Below are 23774 nucleotides of genomic sequence, written 5' to 3' on the forward strand. Positions count from 1 at the left end.
GAGGGGATGGTTTGGGGGTGATCACAGTAGAGATAGATAGTGCTCCTCTGACAGCAGGCTGAGCTTTGGTGGCAATGTGAGCCATGGGGAGAAACAATGAGGAGTGGCTGTAAATACTACAGGTGAAGCTTTGCTGCATGACCTTCCTGCTGGGTAGCCCAGTTCCTAACAGGCCATGAGTGGGTACTGATCTGTGCCCCAAGGGTTGGGGATCCTTGCAAGTGGAAGTTAGCCAGGAACCTTTCTGAGAGTTAAGCTTTAGAATTAGCAAAAATTAAAGGACGAAGAGACAAAGAAGGGGCATAATGGCTCCAAAGCTGGTAAGTCTAGAGTATATAATGACTGGAGGTATGAATCTATCCAAAGACAATGTTCTTCAGATGGTGTTGACAGGAGGGTAGTCAGCAAGAGTCACAAAGAAAAATGTGGAAAAATGTAGAAAGAGCTGAACCAAGACAAAGCTCCAGTGGCAGCTGTCACTCTACTGTGGATGCAGGTACTATTTGCTTATGTTCTGATTATACTCTGGTATCCCAGGTACTTCCCCGTCTAGAGAGAAGGAATGCACTGACTAGAGGATATTCATGTCCTGTCCTGTTGGCATTTATGTATCTTACTTTAAATGAATACATTAGCATTCTGATTATAAGCTGGTTTACTGAGTCTTTCTTACAAAGAATATGGTTGGCCAGAAAAAACTGGAACTTAGTGCCCTTCTCAGTCAGTTTTTGTTGTAAACTGGTATTTTTAAAAGCTAGCTTTGGAAAATGTAGCTGATATAAGTCTATCTCTCTAAAATAGATCTTGTCTTGTTTCTTAGCTTACACGGCTGAGAGCAAGACTCTGGCTCATAATGCCATCATCATTCATCAGGGAACCATACATCAGCTAGCTGTCCTCTACCAATAAGTGCTACTTCACAGCCTTTGGTACAGCCATCTGGTCAAATGACATTTCACATAAAGTGCTATTGTGAAGAGGAACAGAGTTCAAATAATTATAACTGATTCCAATTTATTACAGGGACACTTTCTCTTTTTTTTTGGTACTGGGGATTGAACTCTGGTCCTTGCACTTACACAGCAGGTGGCGAAACCACTGAGCTCAATCCCCGGCCCAACAGGGACACTTTCTAAAGCTCTAAGCCCAGGATACTCCTTCAGCTACAATGATCACTTAAATGTTGACTAATAACGGAAAAAATTTTGGAAATAAAATAGAAAACAGTGGTAATTAGAATTCCTTTTTTGGGGGGGGCGGGGGGACAGGGTATGTTAGGCTGACCTTGAAATTGCAGCGATCATCCTGCCTCAGCTTCCTGACTGGTGGGATTACAGGTGTGCATCATCATACCCAGCTAGTATTTGAAATTGCAAGAGAAGTTCTAATTGTCACATTTAAAGACTAGAAGTATTTAAAGTAGGAATTATTAAAATCTCTAATTTTAAGACTAATTAAAATGCAAAGAAGTTGTAACTTGCCCGAAGTTGCAAAGTTAAGTGGCATGAACCCAATTTGTCTGTTGAATATAATAGTAGACAACAGATAAAAGCATTTAATAGGAGACTACATGACCAGGTTGGTAGAGAAGTGACAGCTGGAAGCAAAGCACAAAACAGAAGATAACTGGAAAAGCAGAGTAGCTCAGCCTTTCATTATAGCCTCAAACAATACTATAAACTTTAACAGTTCCTAAGGGTATCTCAACATAATAATTTTAAACACTCATTAAAGATAAAAGCTGCCTAATTAGAACAGGACACGTCTCATGCAACTGATCAACTTGCTATTTCTCAACATTTCCAAGGTTGTTCCCATTATCCAATGTTACACATTGCTATTTCTTTTCTGGATCAGCTGTACTATACTGGCACAGTATAATAATATACATACTGAAAAATCTGAGGACTATGGTACACTGGACAGTTTGTTCTACTAAGAGGCAGGACAACTGTATTCAAGCCCTGGGTCTGTGATTAGGTCAAGATGTGACTACTGACAAATCATTTATCTTCTCTGAAACTCAGTTTCTTCATCTGTAAAATGAGGGTTGGCCTGTATGTTCTACAGTGCTTATGAGCTATAAAATTTTATATTAAGTCATATTTGATATGCTGTGTTTAGGAAGACATGGAACTGCCAGGGATTTAGCTCAGCAGCACCACGCCTGCCTCACAAGCACAAAGTCCTGAGTTCAATCCCCAGTACCAAAATAAAAAGACATGGACCTTTTTTAAAAAAAGCTTGAAATTTAAAAATTGGGGCATAGTAAACTTTTAGTCTGCAAATTCCTTACAGTGAAACATTTCATTGGATGCTGTAGATACTCCATATCACAGACATGAAGGTGACACACCGATAGGGTGGGCATGGTGTTGCACAACAACTATGATCCCAGCATGCTGAGAGGCTGAGGCCGTAGGATCACAAATCTGAACATAGCCTGGGCAACTTAGTGAGAACCTATCCCAAAAAATAAAAATTAAAAAAAGGGCTAGGGTTGGACTTTAGCGCAAAGGCCCTCGGTTCAATCCCCAGTAACGCCAAAAACCCCAAACCAACAAAAAAAGATGGATTTAAATATATTAATGAAAAAATTAATGGATGATTTATAGCTGTTCTCAAGGCAAACAAAAATATTTTGGGTAAGTTCTACAACTGAGTTTGCATGCGGACCACTTTAAAAATGGGACTAGTTTTAGCATATGGTACAAATATATGGTACATACAGAAAGCAAACAAGTCTCTCTTTCTCTAATAGTAAATGGCCTGCTTTTGCTTATACAAGTTGAGCATTCCTACTCTGAAAATATGAAATCCAAATCGCTCCAAAATGTAAAACTTTTCAGGGTCCATATATGCCACATGTGGAAAATTCCACACATGACATCTTGTGACGGGTGGGTTGAGGTGCAGGTGCACTAAACATAGTGCATAAAAATTAACATCAGTATATGTGTATAAGTTGTACGTGAAACAAATAAATGTCCAGACTTAAGTCCCATCCCCAAGATATATCAGTATGAATACACAAATACTCCAAAATCTAAAAATCTCCAAAATTTGAGACATTTTTGATCCCAAGCTCTATCTCTCTCTCTCCATGATGGGGATCAAAACATGGGCCTTGGGAATACTAACCAAGAATTCTAGATAAGGGATACTCAATCTGTACACAGTAAAAATAAATTTAACGGGCCAGGGATTTAGCTCAGTGGTTCCGTTGCCTGCCCTGCAGGTGCAAGGACCCGAGTTCGATCCCTGGTACCAAAATAAATAAATGAATAAATAAATAAATTTCACACTCAAACTGCAGTTTATTTTGCTTACTATAAGATATATGTTTCGGAGAATTATTTCAGTGATTCTCTCAAAATGAGAGAATTGATAAATTCTATGATGAAGACTGTTAAAGGGTTTGTGCCACTAATTCATCATGTGATTTCTAATCCTAAATTCATTTCCCAACATACACTATCCCCTAAGTATTTCATATGCATTAAATGGTTTTGATTCTGTGAATTCAAAACTGCTACTATTCTCACTTTATAAGTGAAAAGACTGAAGTAGGTGCTTTAGGTAATTTGTTCGGACCTCAGGTTTTAAGTGGTGAAGAAAGAATTCAAATTGAAGTAGCCTGTTCTAGTCTGTGCTCTTAAACACTGTGCTATACTCTGCACCTTTCTCACCCTGTTTGGGGATGGGGGCCTGGGACTCAGGCCTCAACATTCTAGGTAAGTGCTCTGCTGCTGAGCTACACCTTCCACCTCAGCTGTCCTTAATATCTTGTACATAATCGTGGTGCCCAGACAGTTTCTCTAGTTAGCAGAGTTCCTGCCATACAGCAAGTACTCTGCTTTCTACAAAGTTTAATCTAATTTACATCTTATAGTGATACTCTAATCAAATTAGAAATGGGCAACAAATCACAGGAAACATGTTTCTATTAACTCCTAAATGCAGGCATCTTTATAAAAATTTAATCAATTAATTTTTCTTGGCACCAGGGACTGAACTCAGGACCTTCGCTTGTGAGCCAGGCGCAGCACCACTAAGCTAAATCCCTGGCCCTAAATTATTTTATTTTTACTGGCAGAGAGGTGATATAGTGTCAGGGGTGGGCAGGGACATGGCATTAAAAGCCAGAGGCCTTTCATTTCTGTCCTGAGTTCGATCCCCAGTACCAAAGAAAAAAAGGATCACAGCAGAAGCCAGTGAAATGGAAAACAGAAAAACAATAAACATCATTGAAATTAAAATCTAGTTAAAAAAGAAGAATTACTCATAGAAATGGCTTTAAGAAACTACTTCAAGACTAGTTAGAGGGCCAAAAATTAAACCCCATCAAAAGGAAGTGTCATTCTAGAGTGTATAGAGAACTACAATGTTCTGTTAGGTAATCTCAAGTTTTCAAAGATAGAGATTAAAGTCTACAGTAGTTAACAATAGAAAACAACAAACATATACATGTAAACATTTAATTTTTTTTTTTTTTTGGTACTGGGGATCAAACTTGGGACCTTGTGTTTGCGAGGCAGGCCTGGAACCACCGAGCTAAGTCCCCAGCCCAACATTTAATTATTTTTAAGAAGCCAATTTTTCCAGTAGTTTCACAACTTAATATATTTTAAATTACTACTTACAGTGCACTTTCCATATCTGCTGTACTTTCTTCCATTTTCTGAGACTACATAGAGGTAAATAAAGTTGTCATGAGATCCTATAGCCAGGAAGGTACCATCTAGAATGAAACAGGAAAAAGTATGGACTACAGAAATAAGTTGATTTATTGTTTACTAGATCTATACTGATACTTTGTTGTTAAATCTCATCTATGTAACTATTATTTGGCATTTGATGAACAAATCTTATCACTAAGTCCATTTGAAAAACAACTAGTCCAACATAGCATCCCTTCTTAAAGATGCTCACAGGCCTTGGAGTCTATCTACTGGTGCCTCCTTCCAGTTAGCTAAAAACTGGCCAAAGTCTACCGTGCCTTTATGAGTGGAGGCACAGTGTTTATACAGCAAGCAGAGTATATAGCTGCTTAATTCAGCCAGCACATATGATCTCTCCAATTATGGGGCTGGTTACCTTGGGAAGGGGCCATGTTCTCTTCTTTTATGGTTTCCTCCATTGTACCTACCACAACACTAAGCATAGAGCAAAAGATAAATGAAGTCTGTTGATAGTTCGATTTTAATAGCTACATCTGCAGTGGTTATTTGTTACTACAGCACTAAAAACAAATTAACAAGAACAAAACAAAATGACGTTGCTACTTCAATATGACTTTCTAGGCTTATAGCATGAAGCATATACTTTTCTATCTTTGTTCAATTCAGAGAATAGTATTCTGTGCTTCCTTTAAAATAACTAAGAAGCAATGAAAAAAACCCTTTGGATGTTGATCCAACAACAATTAGAATATATTTTCAAATATAAGGAAATATCAGACTAACACTAGGTGAGAACAGTCTAAATCAAAATCACAACAATAATGGGAAAAGGCAACTAGATTATTATGGAAATTAACATTTTGAATGAAGTACTGTAAAAGCAATTACTCAGAACTAAATGGGGTTATACACTGTTAAAACTGCTTAGTATTTTATATAATTAAGGGCCAATCATTACTCTGTAACCAATAATAATGTAACCGAGTTCTAAAGGACTTGAATATTTGTGGCCAGTATTTGTATATTTGATTATTATAATTTCTTTTATACTCTCTAATGTACAAAGAAAAGGTTGCTAACTAGATGTAATAATTGAGCTCAATACCTATTCACAATTCTATGTATAGATACAAAAAAGGGATTTGATTCTACTTTATTCTGTTTTCAGCTGCAAATACAACTGATACAACAATTCATTCTAAATGTATGTTTGCTTGATAATTCAAATAAAATTGTTTAATAATTACAACAAAATTTAAATTTATTTAAATTCAAATAAAATTGTTTAACTTCAGCAGATTTTTTGCAGTTTCCAGCAGTGGAATTTAATTTGATATTTGGAAAACAAATTTGATACTTAACAATTTTATAAAGAGCAGAGAAAAAAGGAGTCAGCTTTATCAGAAGTAAAAATACGCAATTCCAGCGAAATTCTGTAAGCTCTGGGATGGAATTTTACCTACCTACAGAGTAGCGCATCACAGAAAGCTGTTCATTTCCGTCAGTGTGGATAGATACTAAATCTCTGGTTTCTGCATCCAGAACAAACCACCTGTTAAAAAGGAAAAAATCAAAAATTTCTTCATATATTAGCAGTTATAGAAAAAAATGGTTCTGTGTTTCCCATTTTTAATTTTAAAAATTCCAGCAAAATTCTTTTTGTTGTTGTTGTTGTTTTCAGATAGGGTCTCACTATATAGCTCAGACTGGCCTTGAACTCACTATGCAGCCCAGGCTGATCCTGAAGTCACAGCAATCCTCCTGCAACTGCCTCCCATGCGCCACCACACCCAGCCAACAATTTTTAAGTATGACATGTTTCCTTTTTCTAATGAAGAAGAAATTCATTTTTTAATGCTGCCAGAAAGAATATAAATAAACTTATATGGTCCTGATGTGGTGGTACATGCTGTAATTCTAGCTACGCAGCAGAGGAAGCTGAGAATGAGGATCCTGAGTTAGAGGCCAGTCTGAGCAAAGTCTGAGAAAGTCTTTGTCTCAAAATAAAGGGCCGGAGATTTAGCTCAGTGGTTCTGCAATCTGCCTCACAAGCACAAGGTCCTGAGTTCAATCCCTGGTACCAAAAACTGTGAACCTTTTACAGCTTTCAATGATACAAACAGCCTGGTGCAGCATGCATGCCATAGGTTTGCAACCGCTACTCTCAAGTATATACATTAGAAGAAGTTTCTATTTTAGAAGTTTCTATTTTATGGTAATATGTAATTGCCATTGGGCTCTGTTTGGCCTAAAAGACTTATTGGACCTTTCTAAATGTAATAGTTGGATATAAAAGATGGGAAATCTTTGGCCATATATTAATCTGACTTGTGAGCCAAGTACCAAAAGACAGTACCTTGGATTGAATCCAAGGCCTTGCATATGGAGGGGAAGCACTCTACCACTGAGCTGCAACCCCTAAATTTTAAATTTTGAGACAGGGTCTAGCTTTTGCCAGGCTGGCCTTGAACTTACAATCTTTGTGTCTCAGCTTCCTGAGGTGCTGGAATTAATGGTATGCGCTACCCTGCCTAGCTTCTCTTTTTTTTTTTTTTGTACTGGGGATCAAATTCGGGTCCTTCCGCTTGCAAGGCAGGCGGCAGAACCACTGAGCTATATCCCTGGCCCCTGCCTAGCTTCTCTTGATAACTTTTTTTTTTTTTTTTTTGGTTTTTTTTTGGTACTGGGGATCGAACTCCAGTCCTTGCGCTTGTGCAGCAGGCGGCGAAACCACTGAGCTAAATCCCTGGCCCTCTTGATAACTTTTTAACACGTTCATGATGTTTCTCTCTGCTGTTGGAAGGCCTGAACAACTGGTGGTGTATGTATGACTGTCCAGTCGAGCAGCTTTTTAATAATTTGATTAGTAAAAAGAAAGATAAAAGTGATTAGATCTGTTTGTACCACCAGTGGTAGAAGCTGCCAGAAAGGACAGTTATGCATGTATCACCGGTGGTTCAGGTTGACGGGAGTGTGTTAAAGATATTATTTTAGTGGCCAAAAAGAATTAGAAGATTTTAGAGCTGGAAAGTACCTTGAAGTCCTTAAATGAATATATCTCTTGTTCATGTTATTAAGTTACAAAAATATATACTAGGGGGTGGGTTGGTAAACATCTGCTGCTTCTTTATGATTTTCTACTGATAAAAACAGGAATGTGGCTTTTACAATTGGACAAATGTAAAGTCAAAAATGGGGAAGAAAAGCCTAAACTTTACAATAAAAACAGTGAAATCCTGTGATAAAACACCTGACTAGTCATCTACCAACTAATTAGTGGCAGAAGCAGGGCAGAGCTTTTCACTGTATCACACTAGCAAGGGGGGTGACACATTTATGGATCCTGAGAAGCAAGGAGACCAGAAGAGGTGCCTGGAGTTTATTGTGTGTGTGGGGAGATAGACTGAATTAAGTGGTAAGCAGTAGTTCAAAGTAACATTCAGTAATAAGAATAATGAAGTTACACAGTAGCGAGTCACCACAGGGTATGGCTGGGCTAGGATTATATCATATTAAATGTGGCAGGGATAGGCAGGATATAAATAAATGAACAGGAGATTGTATAGAAGGGGTAACTTAACCAATCTGGGGTGCTGAGGCAAAGATTTAATGAGCTTTAGATGCCAGATGAACAAGTTTGGATTTTACTCTTTAGGCATGAAAAAGCCTTTGGGAATGGTTCTAATCCCATTGGTATGATTTGCTCAGTTTCCTGAGTTTTCTTAATCAAATTCTTCTGCTTGATATGAACTCTTCTCTTTTCCGTGCCTCTGTAGGGGCTAAGCCTTCTTTCAAGGCAGGCCAAATCATCCCTCTTCTGTGAAGCTTTCTCTGACCGCTCAGGTTCACAATAATTTCTGTTGATGTATAAGAATTAGTGCCCCCCTATAAGTAATATTAAATTACTGAGATGTTCTTTGTCTTTTTATGTAGTACTCAGATTATAATAGACTTGGAGTCGGGAATGTATCTGTCTCTCTCCTCTCTTTTTTCTTTCTGAGACAGGGTCTCACTATATAGCTCAGGCTGGCCTTGAACTTACTGTGTAGCCCTGGCTGGCCTTGAACTTGTGGCGATCCTCATTTCCTCAGCCTCTCAAGTGCTAGGATTACAGGTGTGCATCACCATGCCCAGCTTATACTTCTTTGTGACAATGCATCAACTACAGTGTTTTACAAATGTAGGTGTGTTCCATAAAGGTTTGAAAAGTGACTGAGAATTGGAGTTAAAATGAGGCAGAACCTGGAGAGATTCATGCTGCTAGAGTTCAAAGACACTGTGGATCCTGGGAAATTAATTCAGGAGTAGCCATGAGCCATGGTAAGTAACACCAAACTACACAGGGAAAAACTTGTTCTCTTTTAATTAATAATTATGTCTTAGGTATTGCTAATACATCTTTGACATCTCATTTTTTAACAGAAGGGACTTTTGTCACCTCAGAACCTTCACTCAATGGTATCTGGGGTGGAATCTGTTAATAGTATTGAAATATTCCATCCCTGGCTTGCCCAAGGTTGTGGCCACACCAAAATAACGACTTGAGCTTGATTTTTAGGTCTAGGATTCTGTGAGTCCAAGTAAATAACTAAGTTAAATTTTCTACCTGACTACTCACCAGGCTCATTTTCTACCCTGCTTCCTTGTCAAAGCTATCACTATCATTTCTGCTCACTTTGTTTTTTCCACCCTATACTCTTCTATTCTCATAGGTTATATATAGTATATTCTACCTCCTGATTCAGTAAAGTTCTCTGCATGTATGACGCTGCCAAGATGAAATCTAATCTGTATGACCTTTGTACACTAATTTTAAAAAGTGTAGGGGAAAAAAAAGGATTTACCACAAAATCTGTCACCAGTACTGAGTAACTGGTGTTTTTTACTGGTGTTATTGCAGTGACATTAGCACAAGTGCTACTTGTTCAGATGGTAAAATTACAGACCTGGGAACCAGACCAGCTCTACAGCTTAGGTGGTTTCCTATGGGCTTAAAACCAATGTTTTTTTGGTTAAAAGAGAGAACAACTTCTTTTGAATCAAGTTCAGTAAAGTGATCCATCACATGCCTATTTGGTCCAAGTCTGAATACTTTAAAACCCTATAATAATCTATTAAGGACACAGGAAAATCTGAGATAGTAAGGCGTGATGCTCTGCTGCACTATATTTGAAAAAGAATTTCAGTGTTTTCACTTTTCAGAGGTTTTAATTATATCCAAAGCCAAAAAGGAAAACGTGCTAAAATAAAACTTCAAATGATAGGGCCAGGGATTTAGCTCAGTGGTTCCAGCGCCTGCCTCGAAAGCACAGGGACCTGAGTTTGATCCCTGGTACCAAAAAAAACAAACAAACTTCAAATGACTAAATTTAGAATTAATGAACTAGCTGAAATATGTAAGTTAAATAAATAAAAAATGATACTTATATGAATGTGTTCACAATAGTTTCACACCTACTGGAAATGAGCATTTCAGATTTTTAATGAGTTAATTTTTGCAAAAATTTACTTCATATTTTTCCTCTGCCCCTTAAAAAGGAAATCAAATTATACACAGTGGGGACTAGATACCAGCAAAATCAGTAAGGAGCTATTCATTAAAAACAGAGATACTGGGGCTGGGGATTTAGCTCAGTGGTACCATGCCTACCTCACAAGCTCAAAGTCCTAAGTTTGATCCCCAGTGCCAGGGAAAAAAACAAAAAACCCCAGAGAGATAAGCCTGGCAGGGTGGCCTATGCCTATTATTGCAACATTCGGGAGGCTGAGGCAGGAGGATCACTAGGAGTGGGAGTCCAGCATGGCTACACAGTGATTTCAAGGCCAGCCTGTACTACACATTGAGTCCCTGTCTCAAAAAAACCAAAACAACAAACAAAAATTACAGATAATAAATATATGTTATGCAATTGAGTTACATAAGCTTCAAATGCTTTCCCTACACAAAGGACAATGAAAAAATTTTTGGTATTTCTAATTTCACAAAGGAGAGTCAAGTCTTCTATCACATCCTCAATGAAGCCTATCCTGACCACCCTGTTTTACCATTTTTGTAACTGTACCCTCACCCAATCCCCATTTCTAATCATTTCCCTCCCTTCCTATGGTTGTTACATAATTAGCTATAATGCTAATTTTTTATTTCCCTTCCACTCCTCACACACATTAAAATGTGGGGTCTAGAAAGGCAGGATTTTTGTTTTGCCCCCTGATATATTCTGCATGGCCACAGTAGGATGCAGTAAAGGACATGCAGGTGCTCAACAGAGAACGACTGCATGAGAACACAAAACAGAGAAGCAAGCACATCAGTATGCCACTCGGAAGTTCATTCTCTACATTAGAATGAGAACATTCCTGAGAAACAAAATAAACATCCCACCGGTTCAGATTACTCAGCTCACGTAAAGACCCTACCTGCCTGAGTGCGTTCCTATTGCCACCACTGTGCCACTTGGATGGAAATCTGCACAGTGTCCTGGTTCCTAGAAGAAAGACAAGACAGCTGTTGGGAAGTATGTGAAAAGGCTCCCTACACCTATGGGGACAGTGGGAAAAACACTTTTGAAAATAACTAGTTTTATATAAGGATGGAATTTTGATCAACTTTAGCCAATTTTCAAGAAATACTGGATATGAGAGGAAAAAGAACAACAGAGCATGAAGGGGATATGCTAGTGGAATGGGGAGGGAAGAAGACAACCTCCTGTGGCTAGGCAGTGGACCAATAGTAAGAATAATAACATCTGTACAGTTCTTTGGCATCTGTAAAGAACTTACATAGGTCTTTTAGGCTAAAAAGGTGGTTATCTGGGTGTCCCAGGGAGAAAATACAGTAAGAGACCACTCAAAAGAGGAGAGCCAACTCTGTTAATGAGCAGCACTTACTAACTCCATTCTTTAACACTACCAGAGGCAAAAATATTTCATAATAATTAATGCTCCATAAATAGATGGAATCTTTATGATTTTTACCATGAAACAGAAAAATTGAGCTTCTACTCTGTGGGTCTGCTTCTTTAAAGCAGGGTCATGTTACACCTTGACAGTTCCCTCTTACTCCTGCCTTGAACCAATGCTTTGTTTTTTCCTCTGCTGCTTCTGACTGACGGTGTGAAGGGGTGGGGGTAGTATTCTCAACCACATCTGCTCCACTCACATCCAAGAGTCTGGTCCATTCCAGCCTGTGCTCCACTGAGTGCCACAGGCACACCAGCCTATCCTGAGCACATGTCAAGAGCAAATCTTTGAAGGGATGTGTGGCAAGACCCCAGAGTTCATCTGTGTGACCCTGGAAAACAAAAGGCACTCATTATTATAAGGGCCAAAGGGTATCATAAAAAATATTCAGGTAATCATTGACATAATACAGTTTACCTGTACTTCTATTTGGAAGCTATCATTAAACGTTCCTTGTAAAATAAAATTTCGTGATGTGCCTACTAAAAATTGGTCTGCCTTTCCTTCTGCTACAGCTCTGATTGTGCCATAGTGATCAGGAACCTAGAAAAAATAAATTTGAAAATTACCACATACACACTAACATGCATTACTACCTGAACAATGGCTGCATTTACAGTGGTGAGCAATTATTGGGTAGTGAATGACAAAATTCTAAATTTGAAGACAATACAGTAATCTTATACTGTTAGTTATTTGTTCAGATAATCAAATTTTATTACAGAGAAGTTATAATGCACTATTATCAACAGTCTTTGTTCAGGTCTTTTTTTTAAGTGCTAAGGATCTAGCCCAAAGCCTCACACATGCTCTTACCACTGAACTATATCCCCAGCCAGTTTCTGTTAATTTTAAGTTTGTAATTTATATGATTTCAAGAGCTATGGGTTAGAAATAGAAAAGAAAAAAAAAAAAGTAAGTTCTATTAGAGTACATGAAGAATGGTCTGTATTTGTTACTTATTCCTTATGTTACTTTGGGTAAGTTACTTAGCCTAAGAAAAATTACTTTATCTGTAACATAGGGATAACAATACATGTCCTACCTACTCTTGATTATTGTAAGGATCAAAATAAAAAATAATACATATGAAATTTCTCTGTAAACTAAAAAACAACAAGCAGCTGGCCCCTTGTATCTGGGGGTTCTGCATCCAAGGATTCAACCAACCTTCATCTGTATTGCACCTGTGCAGTCCTCCTCCCTTGTCATTATTGCCTAACTAATACAAGAGTAACAATGATTCACATAGCATTTACACTGCAGTAGGTATTGTAATGTACACATGACCTGAAGTATCCAGCAGGGTGTGCAGAAGTTATGCTCAACTATTACACCATTTTATGTAAGGTACTTGAATATCCACAGGTTTTGGTATCCACGAGGTGCAGTAGGTCCTAGACCTAATAATCTCTGTAGATACTGAGGGGTGACTGCATTGTAAAGATTTATAACTGCCATTAAGAGGACTCTTTGGGAGTCCATTTGCATTTAGTGCACTACCTTGTGAATGTTATGTTAATAATTATAATGATCCTGGGCCAGGGATGTAGCTCAGTGGTTCCGCTGCCTGCCTTGCAAGCACAAAGACCGGAGTTCAATCCCCAGTACCAAAAAAACAAAAAAAACACAAAAAACCCCAAATAATTATAATGATCCCAAAGAAGGACCTGAAATAATTCAGTTCTTCTTTATGCAGTGGGATCCAAAATGATTGCAGGCTGGAACTGTAACTCAGTAATGGAGCACTTTCTAGTGTGTGAAAAGCCCTGGGTACAATCCCTAGGACTCTAAAACGACAAAACCAAAAAAAATCTGTATGATTCCTAAAAACACAAATGAGTCCAAATTTGTTAGAAATGTAAATGAAAGTGTGAACAAGTTTGTAGTTTTTGATTACACAGGATATGAATTATCTGTGAAGGAGAGAAATAGTAAAGGAAGTAACATTTCCAGTATGAATTTAAGATTGTGATAAAGCAGCTCTTTCTTCTTAGAAAAAAAAATCCCAAGAGCAATACTATAAGGATCTTCTTTACAGAAGACTTTGTCTGGAAAGCAGGTTATGTTTAGAAAAAAACAAAAAGCATAAATTCAAACTTTAAATGAACAACAAAAAAAATAGAAGCAATATTAAACTGAGATTTGTTCTTGGTTTAAGAATCATTGATCGAAAATACTATTAATTATTTTACATCCTGAGATCTCAACTTAATTAGCAAACTTTCATTGAGTATATAATATTCATCAGGCCTCCTGGTTATACCTTTTCCATGTTATGGTGCATACATATCCACATACAACTCTTGGTAAGCTAACTCAGGACCTTGCACGTGTGAGTCAGGTGCAGCACCACTGAGCTAAATCCCTGGCCTGTAAGCCTGATGTTTAAAAGATTATTTTCAAGTTTTAAAACTAAATTGGTCATTTTGTATATCCTGGACTTGACTAGTGTTCAATGGCTTGTTTGCTGAATTAAAGTTTGGATAGTTATATTTTTGGGTCATTGTAAAAGATCTTAGAAATGTAAAACAATTAACTTTTTTTTTTGGTTTTTTTTTTGGTATGGGGGATCCAACTTGGGACCTTGTGCTTGCGCAGCAGGCGGTGAAACCACGGAGCTAAATCCCCAGCCAATTAACTGACTTTTAAAAAAATTTCTTTTAAATTATTTTAAAAACAAATTATTTTGTGTAATAACAAATTCTTTTCTATGTGAGAGGAGTGAAATGATAAAAATGTGCACCAGTTTCCCTGAAAAGTTAAATTATCATAATGTAGGACAAAATACATGAGTATAGAATCTTTACTATTTTTATGTTCCATTTCCATCCTTACCTCTATTTCTCTTTCAGGATTCAGATCATGATCCCACAGAATTATTTTTCTGTCTTTCCCTCCTCCAGTTAACAGCATCCCATTTCTCATCTGACAAAGTGTGAATACGCTGCCATCGTGAGCTTTGATTTGTTTGCTGATTTGGTATACACCTAATATGATGAGCAAAAAATAACACCACCAGTGATAACACTTTTCATCAAACTCTAGTGTTTTTCAAAAGAAATCTTTAGCAGAATTTGAGTAAATATGAAGTTCATGGATTCAATAATTAAAAACCTATTCTTAGCAAGTCTTCTGCAAAGCAGGTAGTAAAGCTTAAGACTTACTACAATTGACTTAAGACTTACTACAATTGTTTGCATATATGTATTTATTTACTCTGAATATATTTTAGGTTTCTTTTTTCTTTTTTTAACTCTGAAAATACATTAAAATATTTTCTTACAAAGAATTAAGCTAAAGCAGTGACAATTTCGCAGATAACATAGCATACAATACGTATTTTAACCTCAAAACTCTACTGTAATCTCTTCTAACAGTTTTGTACAGTAGTAGGGTGGCATTACTCTTTTAATTATGGACCTGAGGATAGAAGTACAGGAGTGGCTTAGCCAGTACCACAGGTAGTTAAAAACAAAGCTGTAACTAAGACTCTAGTCTCCTACCTCACTCAATATTCCTGTAACTTTGTAAAAGCCTTCATTTCCTATGGAGGTAACAGTAATAACACAACATTTAAATCACTGTGGACGTGGGGGACTGCCCACTTAATCTACTGAGATAAGGAGGACTGGGGAGGATATGGGGGCAAAATTGGGCTATAGATGCTCCCAGGAGTGGCTTTTGACCTACTAGCAAAGAATTTCATTTTAAAAACTGGTCAGGCTGCACCAATATGACAGCCTGGCTTTCTTGAATGCCCACAGCACTTTACTAAGTACCCGAAGAAGGACCAACAGGTACATAAAAATATTTTAATTAAAATTCATGTGGAATAATTGATTCATTCTCTTTTTTTTTTTTTTGGTACCAGGGATTGAACTCAGGTCCTTGTGCTTGCGAGGCAGGCGGAGGAACCACTGAGCTAAATCCCCGGCCCGATTCATTCTCTTTCATTCTCATAAATCAGATTCCATTTCTTAAGGGTCAGGATAATAAGATTACAGTACTCAACCTTTTTCTTTGATATTTGTGATGCTTACTCAGAGAAGTTCTTTAGTTAGTGTGTTCTTTAGCACTGTGAGAGGAAAGCTTTTTTCTTTTTGGTACCAGGGATCAAACTCGGGACCTTGTACTTTTGAGACAGGGGGCAGAACCACTGAGCTAAATCCCCAGCCTGGAAAGCTTTTGGAAGATAATGCTTTGCAGAATTAGTGACCAGGTTCAAAACAGGAAAGTAGAGCCTTACTAAAATATGGCCAAAGTAAGTCAATAAATAGCCCCTAGATCCCTTAGAAAAATGAAAAAATTTCAAGTTTAAAAATTATTCCTTTTCTAAAATTACTGATCCGCTGATGAATGGATAAACAAAATGTGAGATGTGCATAAAATGGAATATTATGCCATAAAAAGGAAAGAGGTACTATCATATGTTACAACATGAATGAATCTTGAAAACATTATGCCAAGTAAAAGAAGGCAGTTGCAAAAAGTTACATACTGTATGACTCTATATAAAATGTCCAGAACAGGCAAATCTATAGAGTGGTGATGGTGAGCCTTTTAGAGACCGAGTGAGTGCCCAAACTGCAACCCAAAACCCACTTATTTATTAAAGTGCCAATACTGCAATTAAACCTGAATACTGAGGTTTTAGTTTTTTTTAAAAAAAGCTCATACATTAACATTTTTTGTCTTAAAAGAAAAATACAGTAACAGAGCTTTCAATGATACAAACAGCTTTTTATTAAAAAGTAAAAGTGTGTATTTGGAGTACTTTTGTACAATTAATGTGATCTTTGCCGTTGCATGCATGCTGATAATCTGTCAAACCTTGGCTGGGGCGACTTGGTTCAAGTGCCAACAGAGTGACTCTGGGTGCCCGCTGCAGCACATGTACTACAGGTTCACTATCACTGCTTTTTTTTTTTTTTTATTTGTACCAGGGAACGAACTCGGGTCCTTGCGCATACACAGCAGGCAGCAAAACCACTGAGCTAAATCCCCGGCCCTATCATCAGTGCTATAGAGACTGAAAGTACATTAGTGGCTGCTAAGGGGTGAGAGTACAGAGGACAATGGGAAATGATTACTAATGGTACAAAGTTTTTTTGTGTGTTTTTGGTACCGGGGATAGAACTTGGGACCTTGCGCCTACAAGGCAGGCAGCGGAACCACTGAGCTAAATTCCCGGCCCTACAAAGTTTCTTTTTAGGGTGATGAAAATGTTTTAAAGTTAAGACACTGGATGGTTGTACAACTCTGTGAACGTACTAAAAATTACTGAATCGTACACCTCAAAGGGTGAATTTTATGGTATGTGAATTATATCTCAGTAAAGCTGCTATTGAGATTACTCTATATTGTCTATTTGAGTTGTCATTATATTTAAAAAATTATCTGGTGGCACACTTGTAATCCCAACACTTGAGAGAGGCTGAGGATCGCTGTGAGTTTGAGGCCAGCATAGGCTATAGAGTGAGTTCAAACTGCCTAAACTACATAGTTATAGCCTGTCTTCAAAAAACAACAAAACAAAGCAAACCAAACCAAATCTATAAATTAGAGGGCTTTGGTTATACTAAAAATAAATCAGCTATAGCTGACTAAAAATTACTCTCTCAGCAGGAAAGTGCTGGTGGTACAAATACTTCTAGATGGGCATATTTGGCAGAAGAAAGAAAAGGGCTTAAATGATTCAGAAGAGAGCTTCCCTGATTCAGCAGAGCTAGGAGCAGAAATCCCACAAACTTTCTATTCAGGTCAAATGCTTCTACTTCTATCACCATTCATCACTTTAATATATTTTAATCTTTGAACAATACAGAATGTTCACTGGGATTGGCATACAATTACCTAAAACTGATCTGTGGTGCCCAAGGGAGAAGCGATATCTGAGAAAAATGAATTTTCTGAGAGGATGGATGGTTTTATTTGTGTACTTAAAGGGGTGGTGGTGGTGATTAGGTTTACTTTCCCTTGTATGTTGCAAATTAACAAGAGTAGTCTAAAGGCACCATTGTAAGAAATTACAAAAAACATTGTTAAACATTTAAGATCCTCCCAGAATGATGGAATGTAAGAAAACAAAATAAAACTGAAGAACAAACGCTTCATCAGGAATCAAAATAATCTATATGGCAGGCAACTCAGTGAGATGCCTACCACCTTCCCTTTACCTACAAAAGTTACTTCCTGAGGAAGACCTAATATTTTTTTGTTTGTTTGTTTGGTTTTTTTGGTACTGGGGATCAAACTTGGGTCCCTGCGCTTGCGACGCAGGCAGTGGAACCACTGAGCTAAATCCCCAGCCCATGACCTAATATTAATTTAGCTAGAAAAATTCACAGTGCTTCAAATTTCAACAAATCACCAAAGTTTCCTTTATATAGTTCTTATCTATAAAACAAACTTATAGCCAAAGATTTCTTTCCTATAGGCCTGTATCTCTGGCAGTCTACTTTAGACCAAATAATGTTTGAAATACCTGCCAAGAAAAATAATTATCTTTTTCTGCCAGGGATTTAGCTCAGGGGTTCCGGCGCCTGCCTCGCAAGCGCCAGGACCCAAGTTTGATCCCCAGTACCAAAAAAAAAAAAAAAAAGGAGAGGTTGACATTTAGGTCATATTTTTACCAAATGGGCAAACAGATCCATGATAATCACCTGGTGAGAAGGTAAAGGAGCAGTGTTTCTTAATTTTTTAGGGAATTTAACAAAGACCTAAGAGTAGTGACATTTTAACCCTTCATTGCCTAGTGGTCCATCTTTGGGACACCTATAACAATGGGACATAATAAAATTTTTTTTCTTCCAATTCTTATTCCTTGTGCTCGCTTCGGCAGTACATCTACAAATTCTTATTCCTTGAATTTTTCTAGCTAACATATATGAATTTCATGCAATTGAAAAAACTATAATCTTTGACATAAATAGGTTAATGGGACCACCGATAATCTCAATTCTGCTCCCCCATTCTTTGAAATTAAAATTGGAAACTTTTGGGCATCTATTCTGGTTTGTGCTTGCACATTTGTTTCACAGTACTCACAAAATCCTTCCTAGCATGGGAAGTAGTTTATAGAACTGAAAATCCCATACATAAAGAATCAAATTTCTTAGTCATTGTGCCCCAAACAGATCATTTCTTTTTTTTTTTTGGTACCAGGGATCGAACTCGGGACCTTGCGCTTGTGAGGCAGGTGGTGGCACCACTGAGCTAAATCCCCGGCCCCAACACAGATCATTTCATGTGCTCAGTACAGTAATTTATGAGATTGGGTTTCCTGTTTGTACATATGCAGATTTCCTCTGAAAAGAGGCTATGCTACATGTTTTTCACACAAAAAACAAAATAAAACCCTGTGAACCTGCTTGCCCCTTGAATACAAACATTAAGGCTACCAAAGGGTACATTTACAGCCAAACTCTTTCGGTGTTAGAGGATATGCCAACAATTTAAAAAGTTACTGTTCTGATGTAATCTGCTGTTCCTGCCATTTCTAATGCTGAACAAGTATGCCAGGAATGAGAGAAATAAGTGGGAAAGGTAGATAATTCTGTTCTTTATTTTTACTAAGACCCCTCAACACCCTATCTTTCTTGTATATAAATTTTGAACCTAAGCTGAAAGAAATTAAAAACACACAGCTAATAATTGAGATCAAAGTCAGTGGTTAATACAATAAAGTTTTAAAAACAAAACAAAACAAAAAACAAGCCTCCCCTATATTATCTAATTCAGGTCAATTGTCAAGGTAAAAAATTTAGGTGAATGGACACGGAAAACAACTAAAACAACCTGGTATAGTTCCTAAAAAAATACAGTAGAAAAATCTAACAAAAATAAAACAATTATGATGCTAAATTTAAATTCCACACTTCTCTGAAAACAGTGCTTTAATCAATACCACTCAACTTTTTACTGACATCCAAATTTCCTTAATAAAATGCTTGATGAATTATTTTCAAACCATTAGTACAAAATGCCAGCCCCTGTGCTATCCTAGGAAAGTTTATTGGGGAAGACAGACAAAGTAAACTAGGTCTTTCTGAGCAGAGGAACTTGGGGTGTAGCATGCAGGGACTCCAGAGACAATGGTAAGAAGCTGCCTGAATGTGTTTAAGGTGAGGTGAATAAACAAGAGAAACCAGGACCTGCTGCTAGGCCACTTCCCAGGCTGGCTCCTCCTCATCTCTTTCTCCCTTCTCCTTCTCTCCTCTTTCTTTCTCCTCCTTTTCTCTCCCCCCTTCCTCCTTCCGGTGGATTCTTAGGGACTGACTGGCCTGGCTAGTTCCAGGTCTACAGTAAGAGGTACAGTTGCTGATAAGGAATCCCTTTCTGTTTCTGGACCTCAAGTTTTTGGATCTGGTATCTGTATTTTTTTCTCATAGTCTTCTATAATGAAGGAAGTAAATGGTATGTATGCTGGACATTTTTCCAAATTTTATTATCCTTAAGTAGTATGAAAAAATGAGGTTGAAAAGGGTTATTTCCAGTTCTCTTTCTTGAATTTTTCATGTACCACACAAAAGGGCAAAGTGGACCTCTATATTTGGGTGCAAATGGAACTTGAGAATAAAATACATCTATAATGCCAGCTATGTGGGAGGCTGAGGCAGGAGGACCAGAAACTTGAGGCTAGCCTGAGCAACTTAGCGAGACATTATCTCAAAATAAAAGTGAACAAAAGGTTTGGGTGTGGATATAGCTCAGCCCTTCCTGGGTTCAATCTCCAGTAGCTATCCCCCGCAAAATGAACAACAAAACATTATCTGTGTTTCTGAGGAAACTTGATTTGAGGTGAAGCAGAATGAATGCCAAGCCCTAGTGTTAGGCATGGGATGAGGGGCTATAAAAAAAAAAAAGAGACTGAACTATGCATGTATTCAAATATTTTTTTCTCTCTTTCCCCATCTTAACACATGGCCATACCTTCTCCTACAGATATCCCGGCACCAGCCCAGGGAGAGTGAACTTTTATACTTTTAAAATTAATATGTATCTTTTGCAAAAGGGAAGGGGACCAAGAAATGGAGAGGGGAGGCATGGAGAGAAGGGAAGGTGATAAAGAATTGGGATGTTATGTACATGTACACCTTTCCATGAGGAATGTAAATATTCCATACTGCAAATATGTACTAATAAAAACTGAAAAACATTTACATGTATATCTGTTATAGCTTGTATCTAGGTGTCCCCCAAAAACCTCATGTGGTCATAGCTGGGGAGTTTTGAAGGTGGTTGGATATGGATTAATGGTGTGATACTGGGATTAAGGGTGTGGATAATGAAAGCTGCACCCTGGGTATGGGTGGCTCCAATCCACAGCCTTGTAGCCTGCATAGAATATAAAAGGACAGAAAGGTTTGTTGCAGCTGCTGCTTGCTGCCTTCTGCCTGCCATGACATGGACTTTCTCCTCCCTGATGTCCTTTTGCTATCCCACCCTACCTTGGAGCCAGCCAACTATGGACTGAAACCCTGACAAAACTGAGCTGAAATAGACCCTTTTTTTTTTTAAAATGTGGGTGTTGGGTGTTTTGTTTCAGTGACGAGAAAAGTACCTAAGACAATATATCCCTAATTATTTTGTATTGACAACTCAGAGGGAATTTAAGTACAGTCAGATGTAAGTTATACATGCTTAATAAGTAACTGGATAAATAATTTCATTTAAAAAAGATTATGAAGAACTGTAAAAATAAAAGTTATGTTGGTGATGCTCCTGTTGCTCCACGGTAGCTCCTCTCCCAGTATGAGTGAGAGGTGGAACTGCGAAAGCACTGTGTGGGGATTCTGTGCAATGAGCTGAATGTGAGAATACTGTACCTTTAGGTCCTTTCCCAGGTGCGGGCTCTACAGCAGTTTTGCTCCATATAAGCATGACTCCACCTGAGTCTCCAGTAAGGACATCTCCATTCCCCAAGAATGCTAAACACTGCACAAATTTTGGTTTTTCATACTTCTACAATGAAATAGTGAGAATTTTCAGTATTTCTTTTGGCATGATGATTTATGTTTACTCACAAATTTTAAAAATGTTATAATCTTCTGATCCTTACCCCAAAAATTCCCTGTTTTCTTGTTAGAGAATTGCCATTCCAAGTCCAGAAAAAAATATGAGATTTACCACATGTTATTATGGTATTTGCATCTGTTGGGTGGAACTCCACAGCCAAAACAACTTCATTTGTTGTCTGTGAAAAGAGAAAGCTTTAGGTCGATGTATGTTCTTATTGCTATCAAGTACCAACTATACCTCCTGACAAAGATGGAAAAATTTTGACAATAGATTTTTTGAATAAAGGTTTAAATTTGATGTCCGTATTCTATTTTAATGTTATTTATAAAAACTTTGCACTTAGAAGACACTTATATGAATTATAGCTTTATGCCAGACATTGTAGAAAGAACCTATAATTCCAGGACTCTGGAAGCTGAGGCAGGAGCATTGCTGCAAGCATGAGGCCACCCTGAACTACATAGCAAAACCCTGTAACCCCTCTCCCCACAAAAGCTTTATATTAATTTCTTGCATGTTCACGAAAAGCACATTAAAACGACCAAAATGCCAGAGCAACATACACTGTCTTACAACTAGAAACAGAACAGAACATTATTGACACTCCAGAAACAATACAGGTCTCCTCCCTAGTTACAATCCCTTCCTCCACTCAAGTATCCATTTCCATGACTTCTATCAACATGGAGCTTTGTTAGTTTCATTTAAATGGAATCATAACCAATGGTCTCCATGACTGGCTTGTTTTTTCAACATTACATTTGTGAGATATGAGTACATGCAGGTGTAACTTGTTCATTCTAATTGGTGTACAGTATTTGATATTTCTTTCTTTGCTTTTTTTTTTTTTTTTTGGTACCGGGGATCGAACTCAGGTCCTTGCACTTGCGAGGCAGGCGGCGGAACCACTGAGCTAAATCCTTGGCCCCAGTATTTCTTTGTATATAAAAGATCACGGTATTGTTTTATCCATTCTTCTGCTGATCGACATTAGGCTCCCCCTCCCCCTCCAGACTGAACCCAGGACCCCATGCAAGCTAGGCAAGTATACCATCTATCTACCCAGCCAGCCCTTAAAAAAAAGTCTTCTTTAATTTCTGCCACTAAGGCTTTGAAGTTGTCTTAATGAATTTTGGGACCTTGCCCTTGTGAGGCAGGTGGCAGGAACCACCAAGCTAAATTCCCGGCCCTGTCTTATTGAATTTTAAATGTATAAATTATAGTTACCTATGATTCCCAAATATTTATGACATAATCAAGGACAGAGCCCACTTAAGAGTGGAACAGAAAAAAACGATCAACAGACTGGGAGAAGGTAAGATGAGAGACAGTTCAGGGATCCAGCTCCTGAACCAAATCATGCCTAAGGCAAAATACACTGATCTTTACTAATGGCCTTTTCCTCTCCAAACAAGAGTCAGGAAATTGTCTATTTTGATCAAGTAAGCTTCAGTTTTGTAGTCATCTGTACTGGAAAGAGTTATAATGCAGACATTTGGGATAGAGTTTGGAGAACAGGAATGTGAGCAGTGTAAAAAAAGGAGTCATGGGGCCTGGGATTTAGCTCAGTGGTGCTGACGCCTGCCTCAAAAGCACAAGGTCCTGAGTTTGATCCCCGTAACTAAAAAAAAAAAGGTTATGAATGATGTTTAAGTTTCTAGTTTGGGCAGTTAAGAAGAACAGAATGTCAATCTCTGTGAGGCTGAGGGAGATGATTAGTAGACTAAAAATGTCAATTCTTTTTTTTTTTTTTTGGTATATCCTTCATTGGTACATTTTAGGTGTACAATATAATGACATTCATCATTGGAGATATGTACCTTTACATACATACTCTCTTGGTTCTTATTTTTTCCCCTTCCTCTGCCCTCCCTTCAACCCTTCCATCCCTCCCTATTTACAACGACTTTGTTTACATTTTTCCATTTTCTCATATTCACTCCATCCCCTTCTTTCCTTCCCCTCCCCCTCCCACTTCCCCCTCCCCTTTGCCCCTTTTCTTCCTGTTTTACATTATCTAGTATACCTTTTAGTCCTTATTTACACTTTCAGTTTCTCACACTAGAGAAACTATTCAGTATTTATACACTGAACATGTCAATTCTGACT

At 37.8% G+C, this 23774-nt stretch overlaps 2 protein-coding genes across 7 annotated transcripts in view; one reads left to right on the top strand and one right to left on the bottom strand.

Annotated features, from left to right (window-relative positions):
* Cox7a2l (cytochrome c oxidase subunit 7A2 like) overlaps window positions 1-23774 on the top strand; it is a 124871-nt gene that overhangs the window by 30551 nt on the left and 70546 nt on the right. The gene's annotated exons all lie outside the window — the stretch shown is intronic.
* Window positions 1-23774, bottom strand: part of Eml4 (EMAP like 4) — a 158227-nt gene that overhangs the window by 10735 nt on the left and 123718 nt on the right. For all 3 annotated transcript variants that reach the window (XM_004839352.4, XM_004839350.4, XM_087216450.1), the window contains 8 exons: window positions 21706-21840; window positions 21473-21608; window positions 14481-14632; window positions 12060-12185; window positions 11842-11973; window positions 11100-11167; window positions 6146-6234; window positions 4644-4741 (listed from right to left, as the gene is read on the bottom strand). In XM_004839352.4, the coding sequence (XP_004839409.2) occupies window positions 4644-4741; window positions 6146-6234; window positions 11100-11167; window positions 11842-11973; window positions 12060-12185; window positions 14481-14632; window positions 21473-21608; window positions 21706-21840 (936 nt within the window). The remainder of the gene's footprint in view (window positions 1-4643; window positions 4742-6145; window positions 6235-11099; window positions 11168-11841; window positions 11974-12059; window positions 12186-14480; window positions 14633-21472; window positions 21609-21705; window positions 21841-23774) is intronic.

This window comes from Heterocephalus glaber, unplaced genomic scaffold, assembly GCF_053883595.1.
Source record: "Heterocephalus glaber isolate CG9 unplaced genomic scaffold, H.glaber_assembly_v1.0 deba00001457, whole genome shotgun sequence".
In the NCBI taxonomy this organism is placed as follows: Eukaryota; Metazoa; Chordata; class Mammalia; order Rodentia; family Bathyergidae; genus Heterocephalus; species Heterocephalus glaber.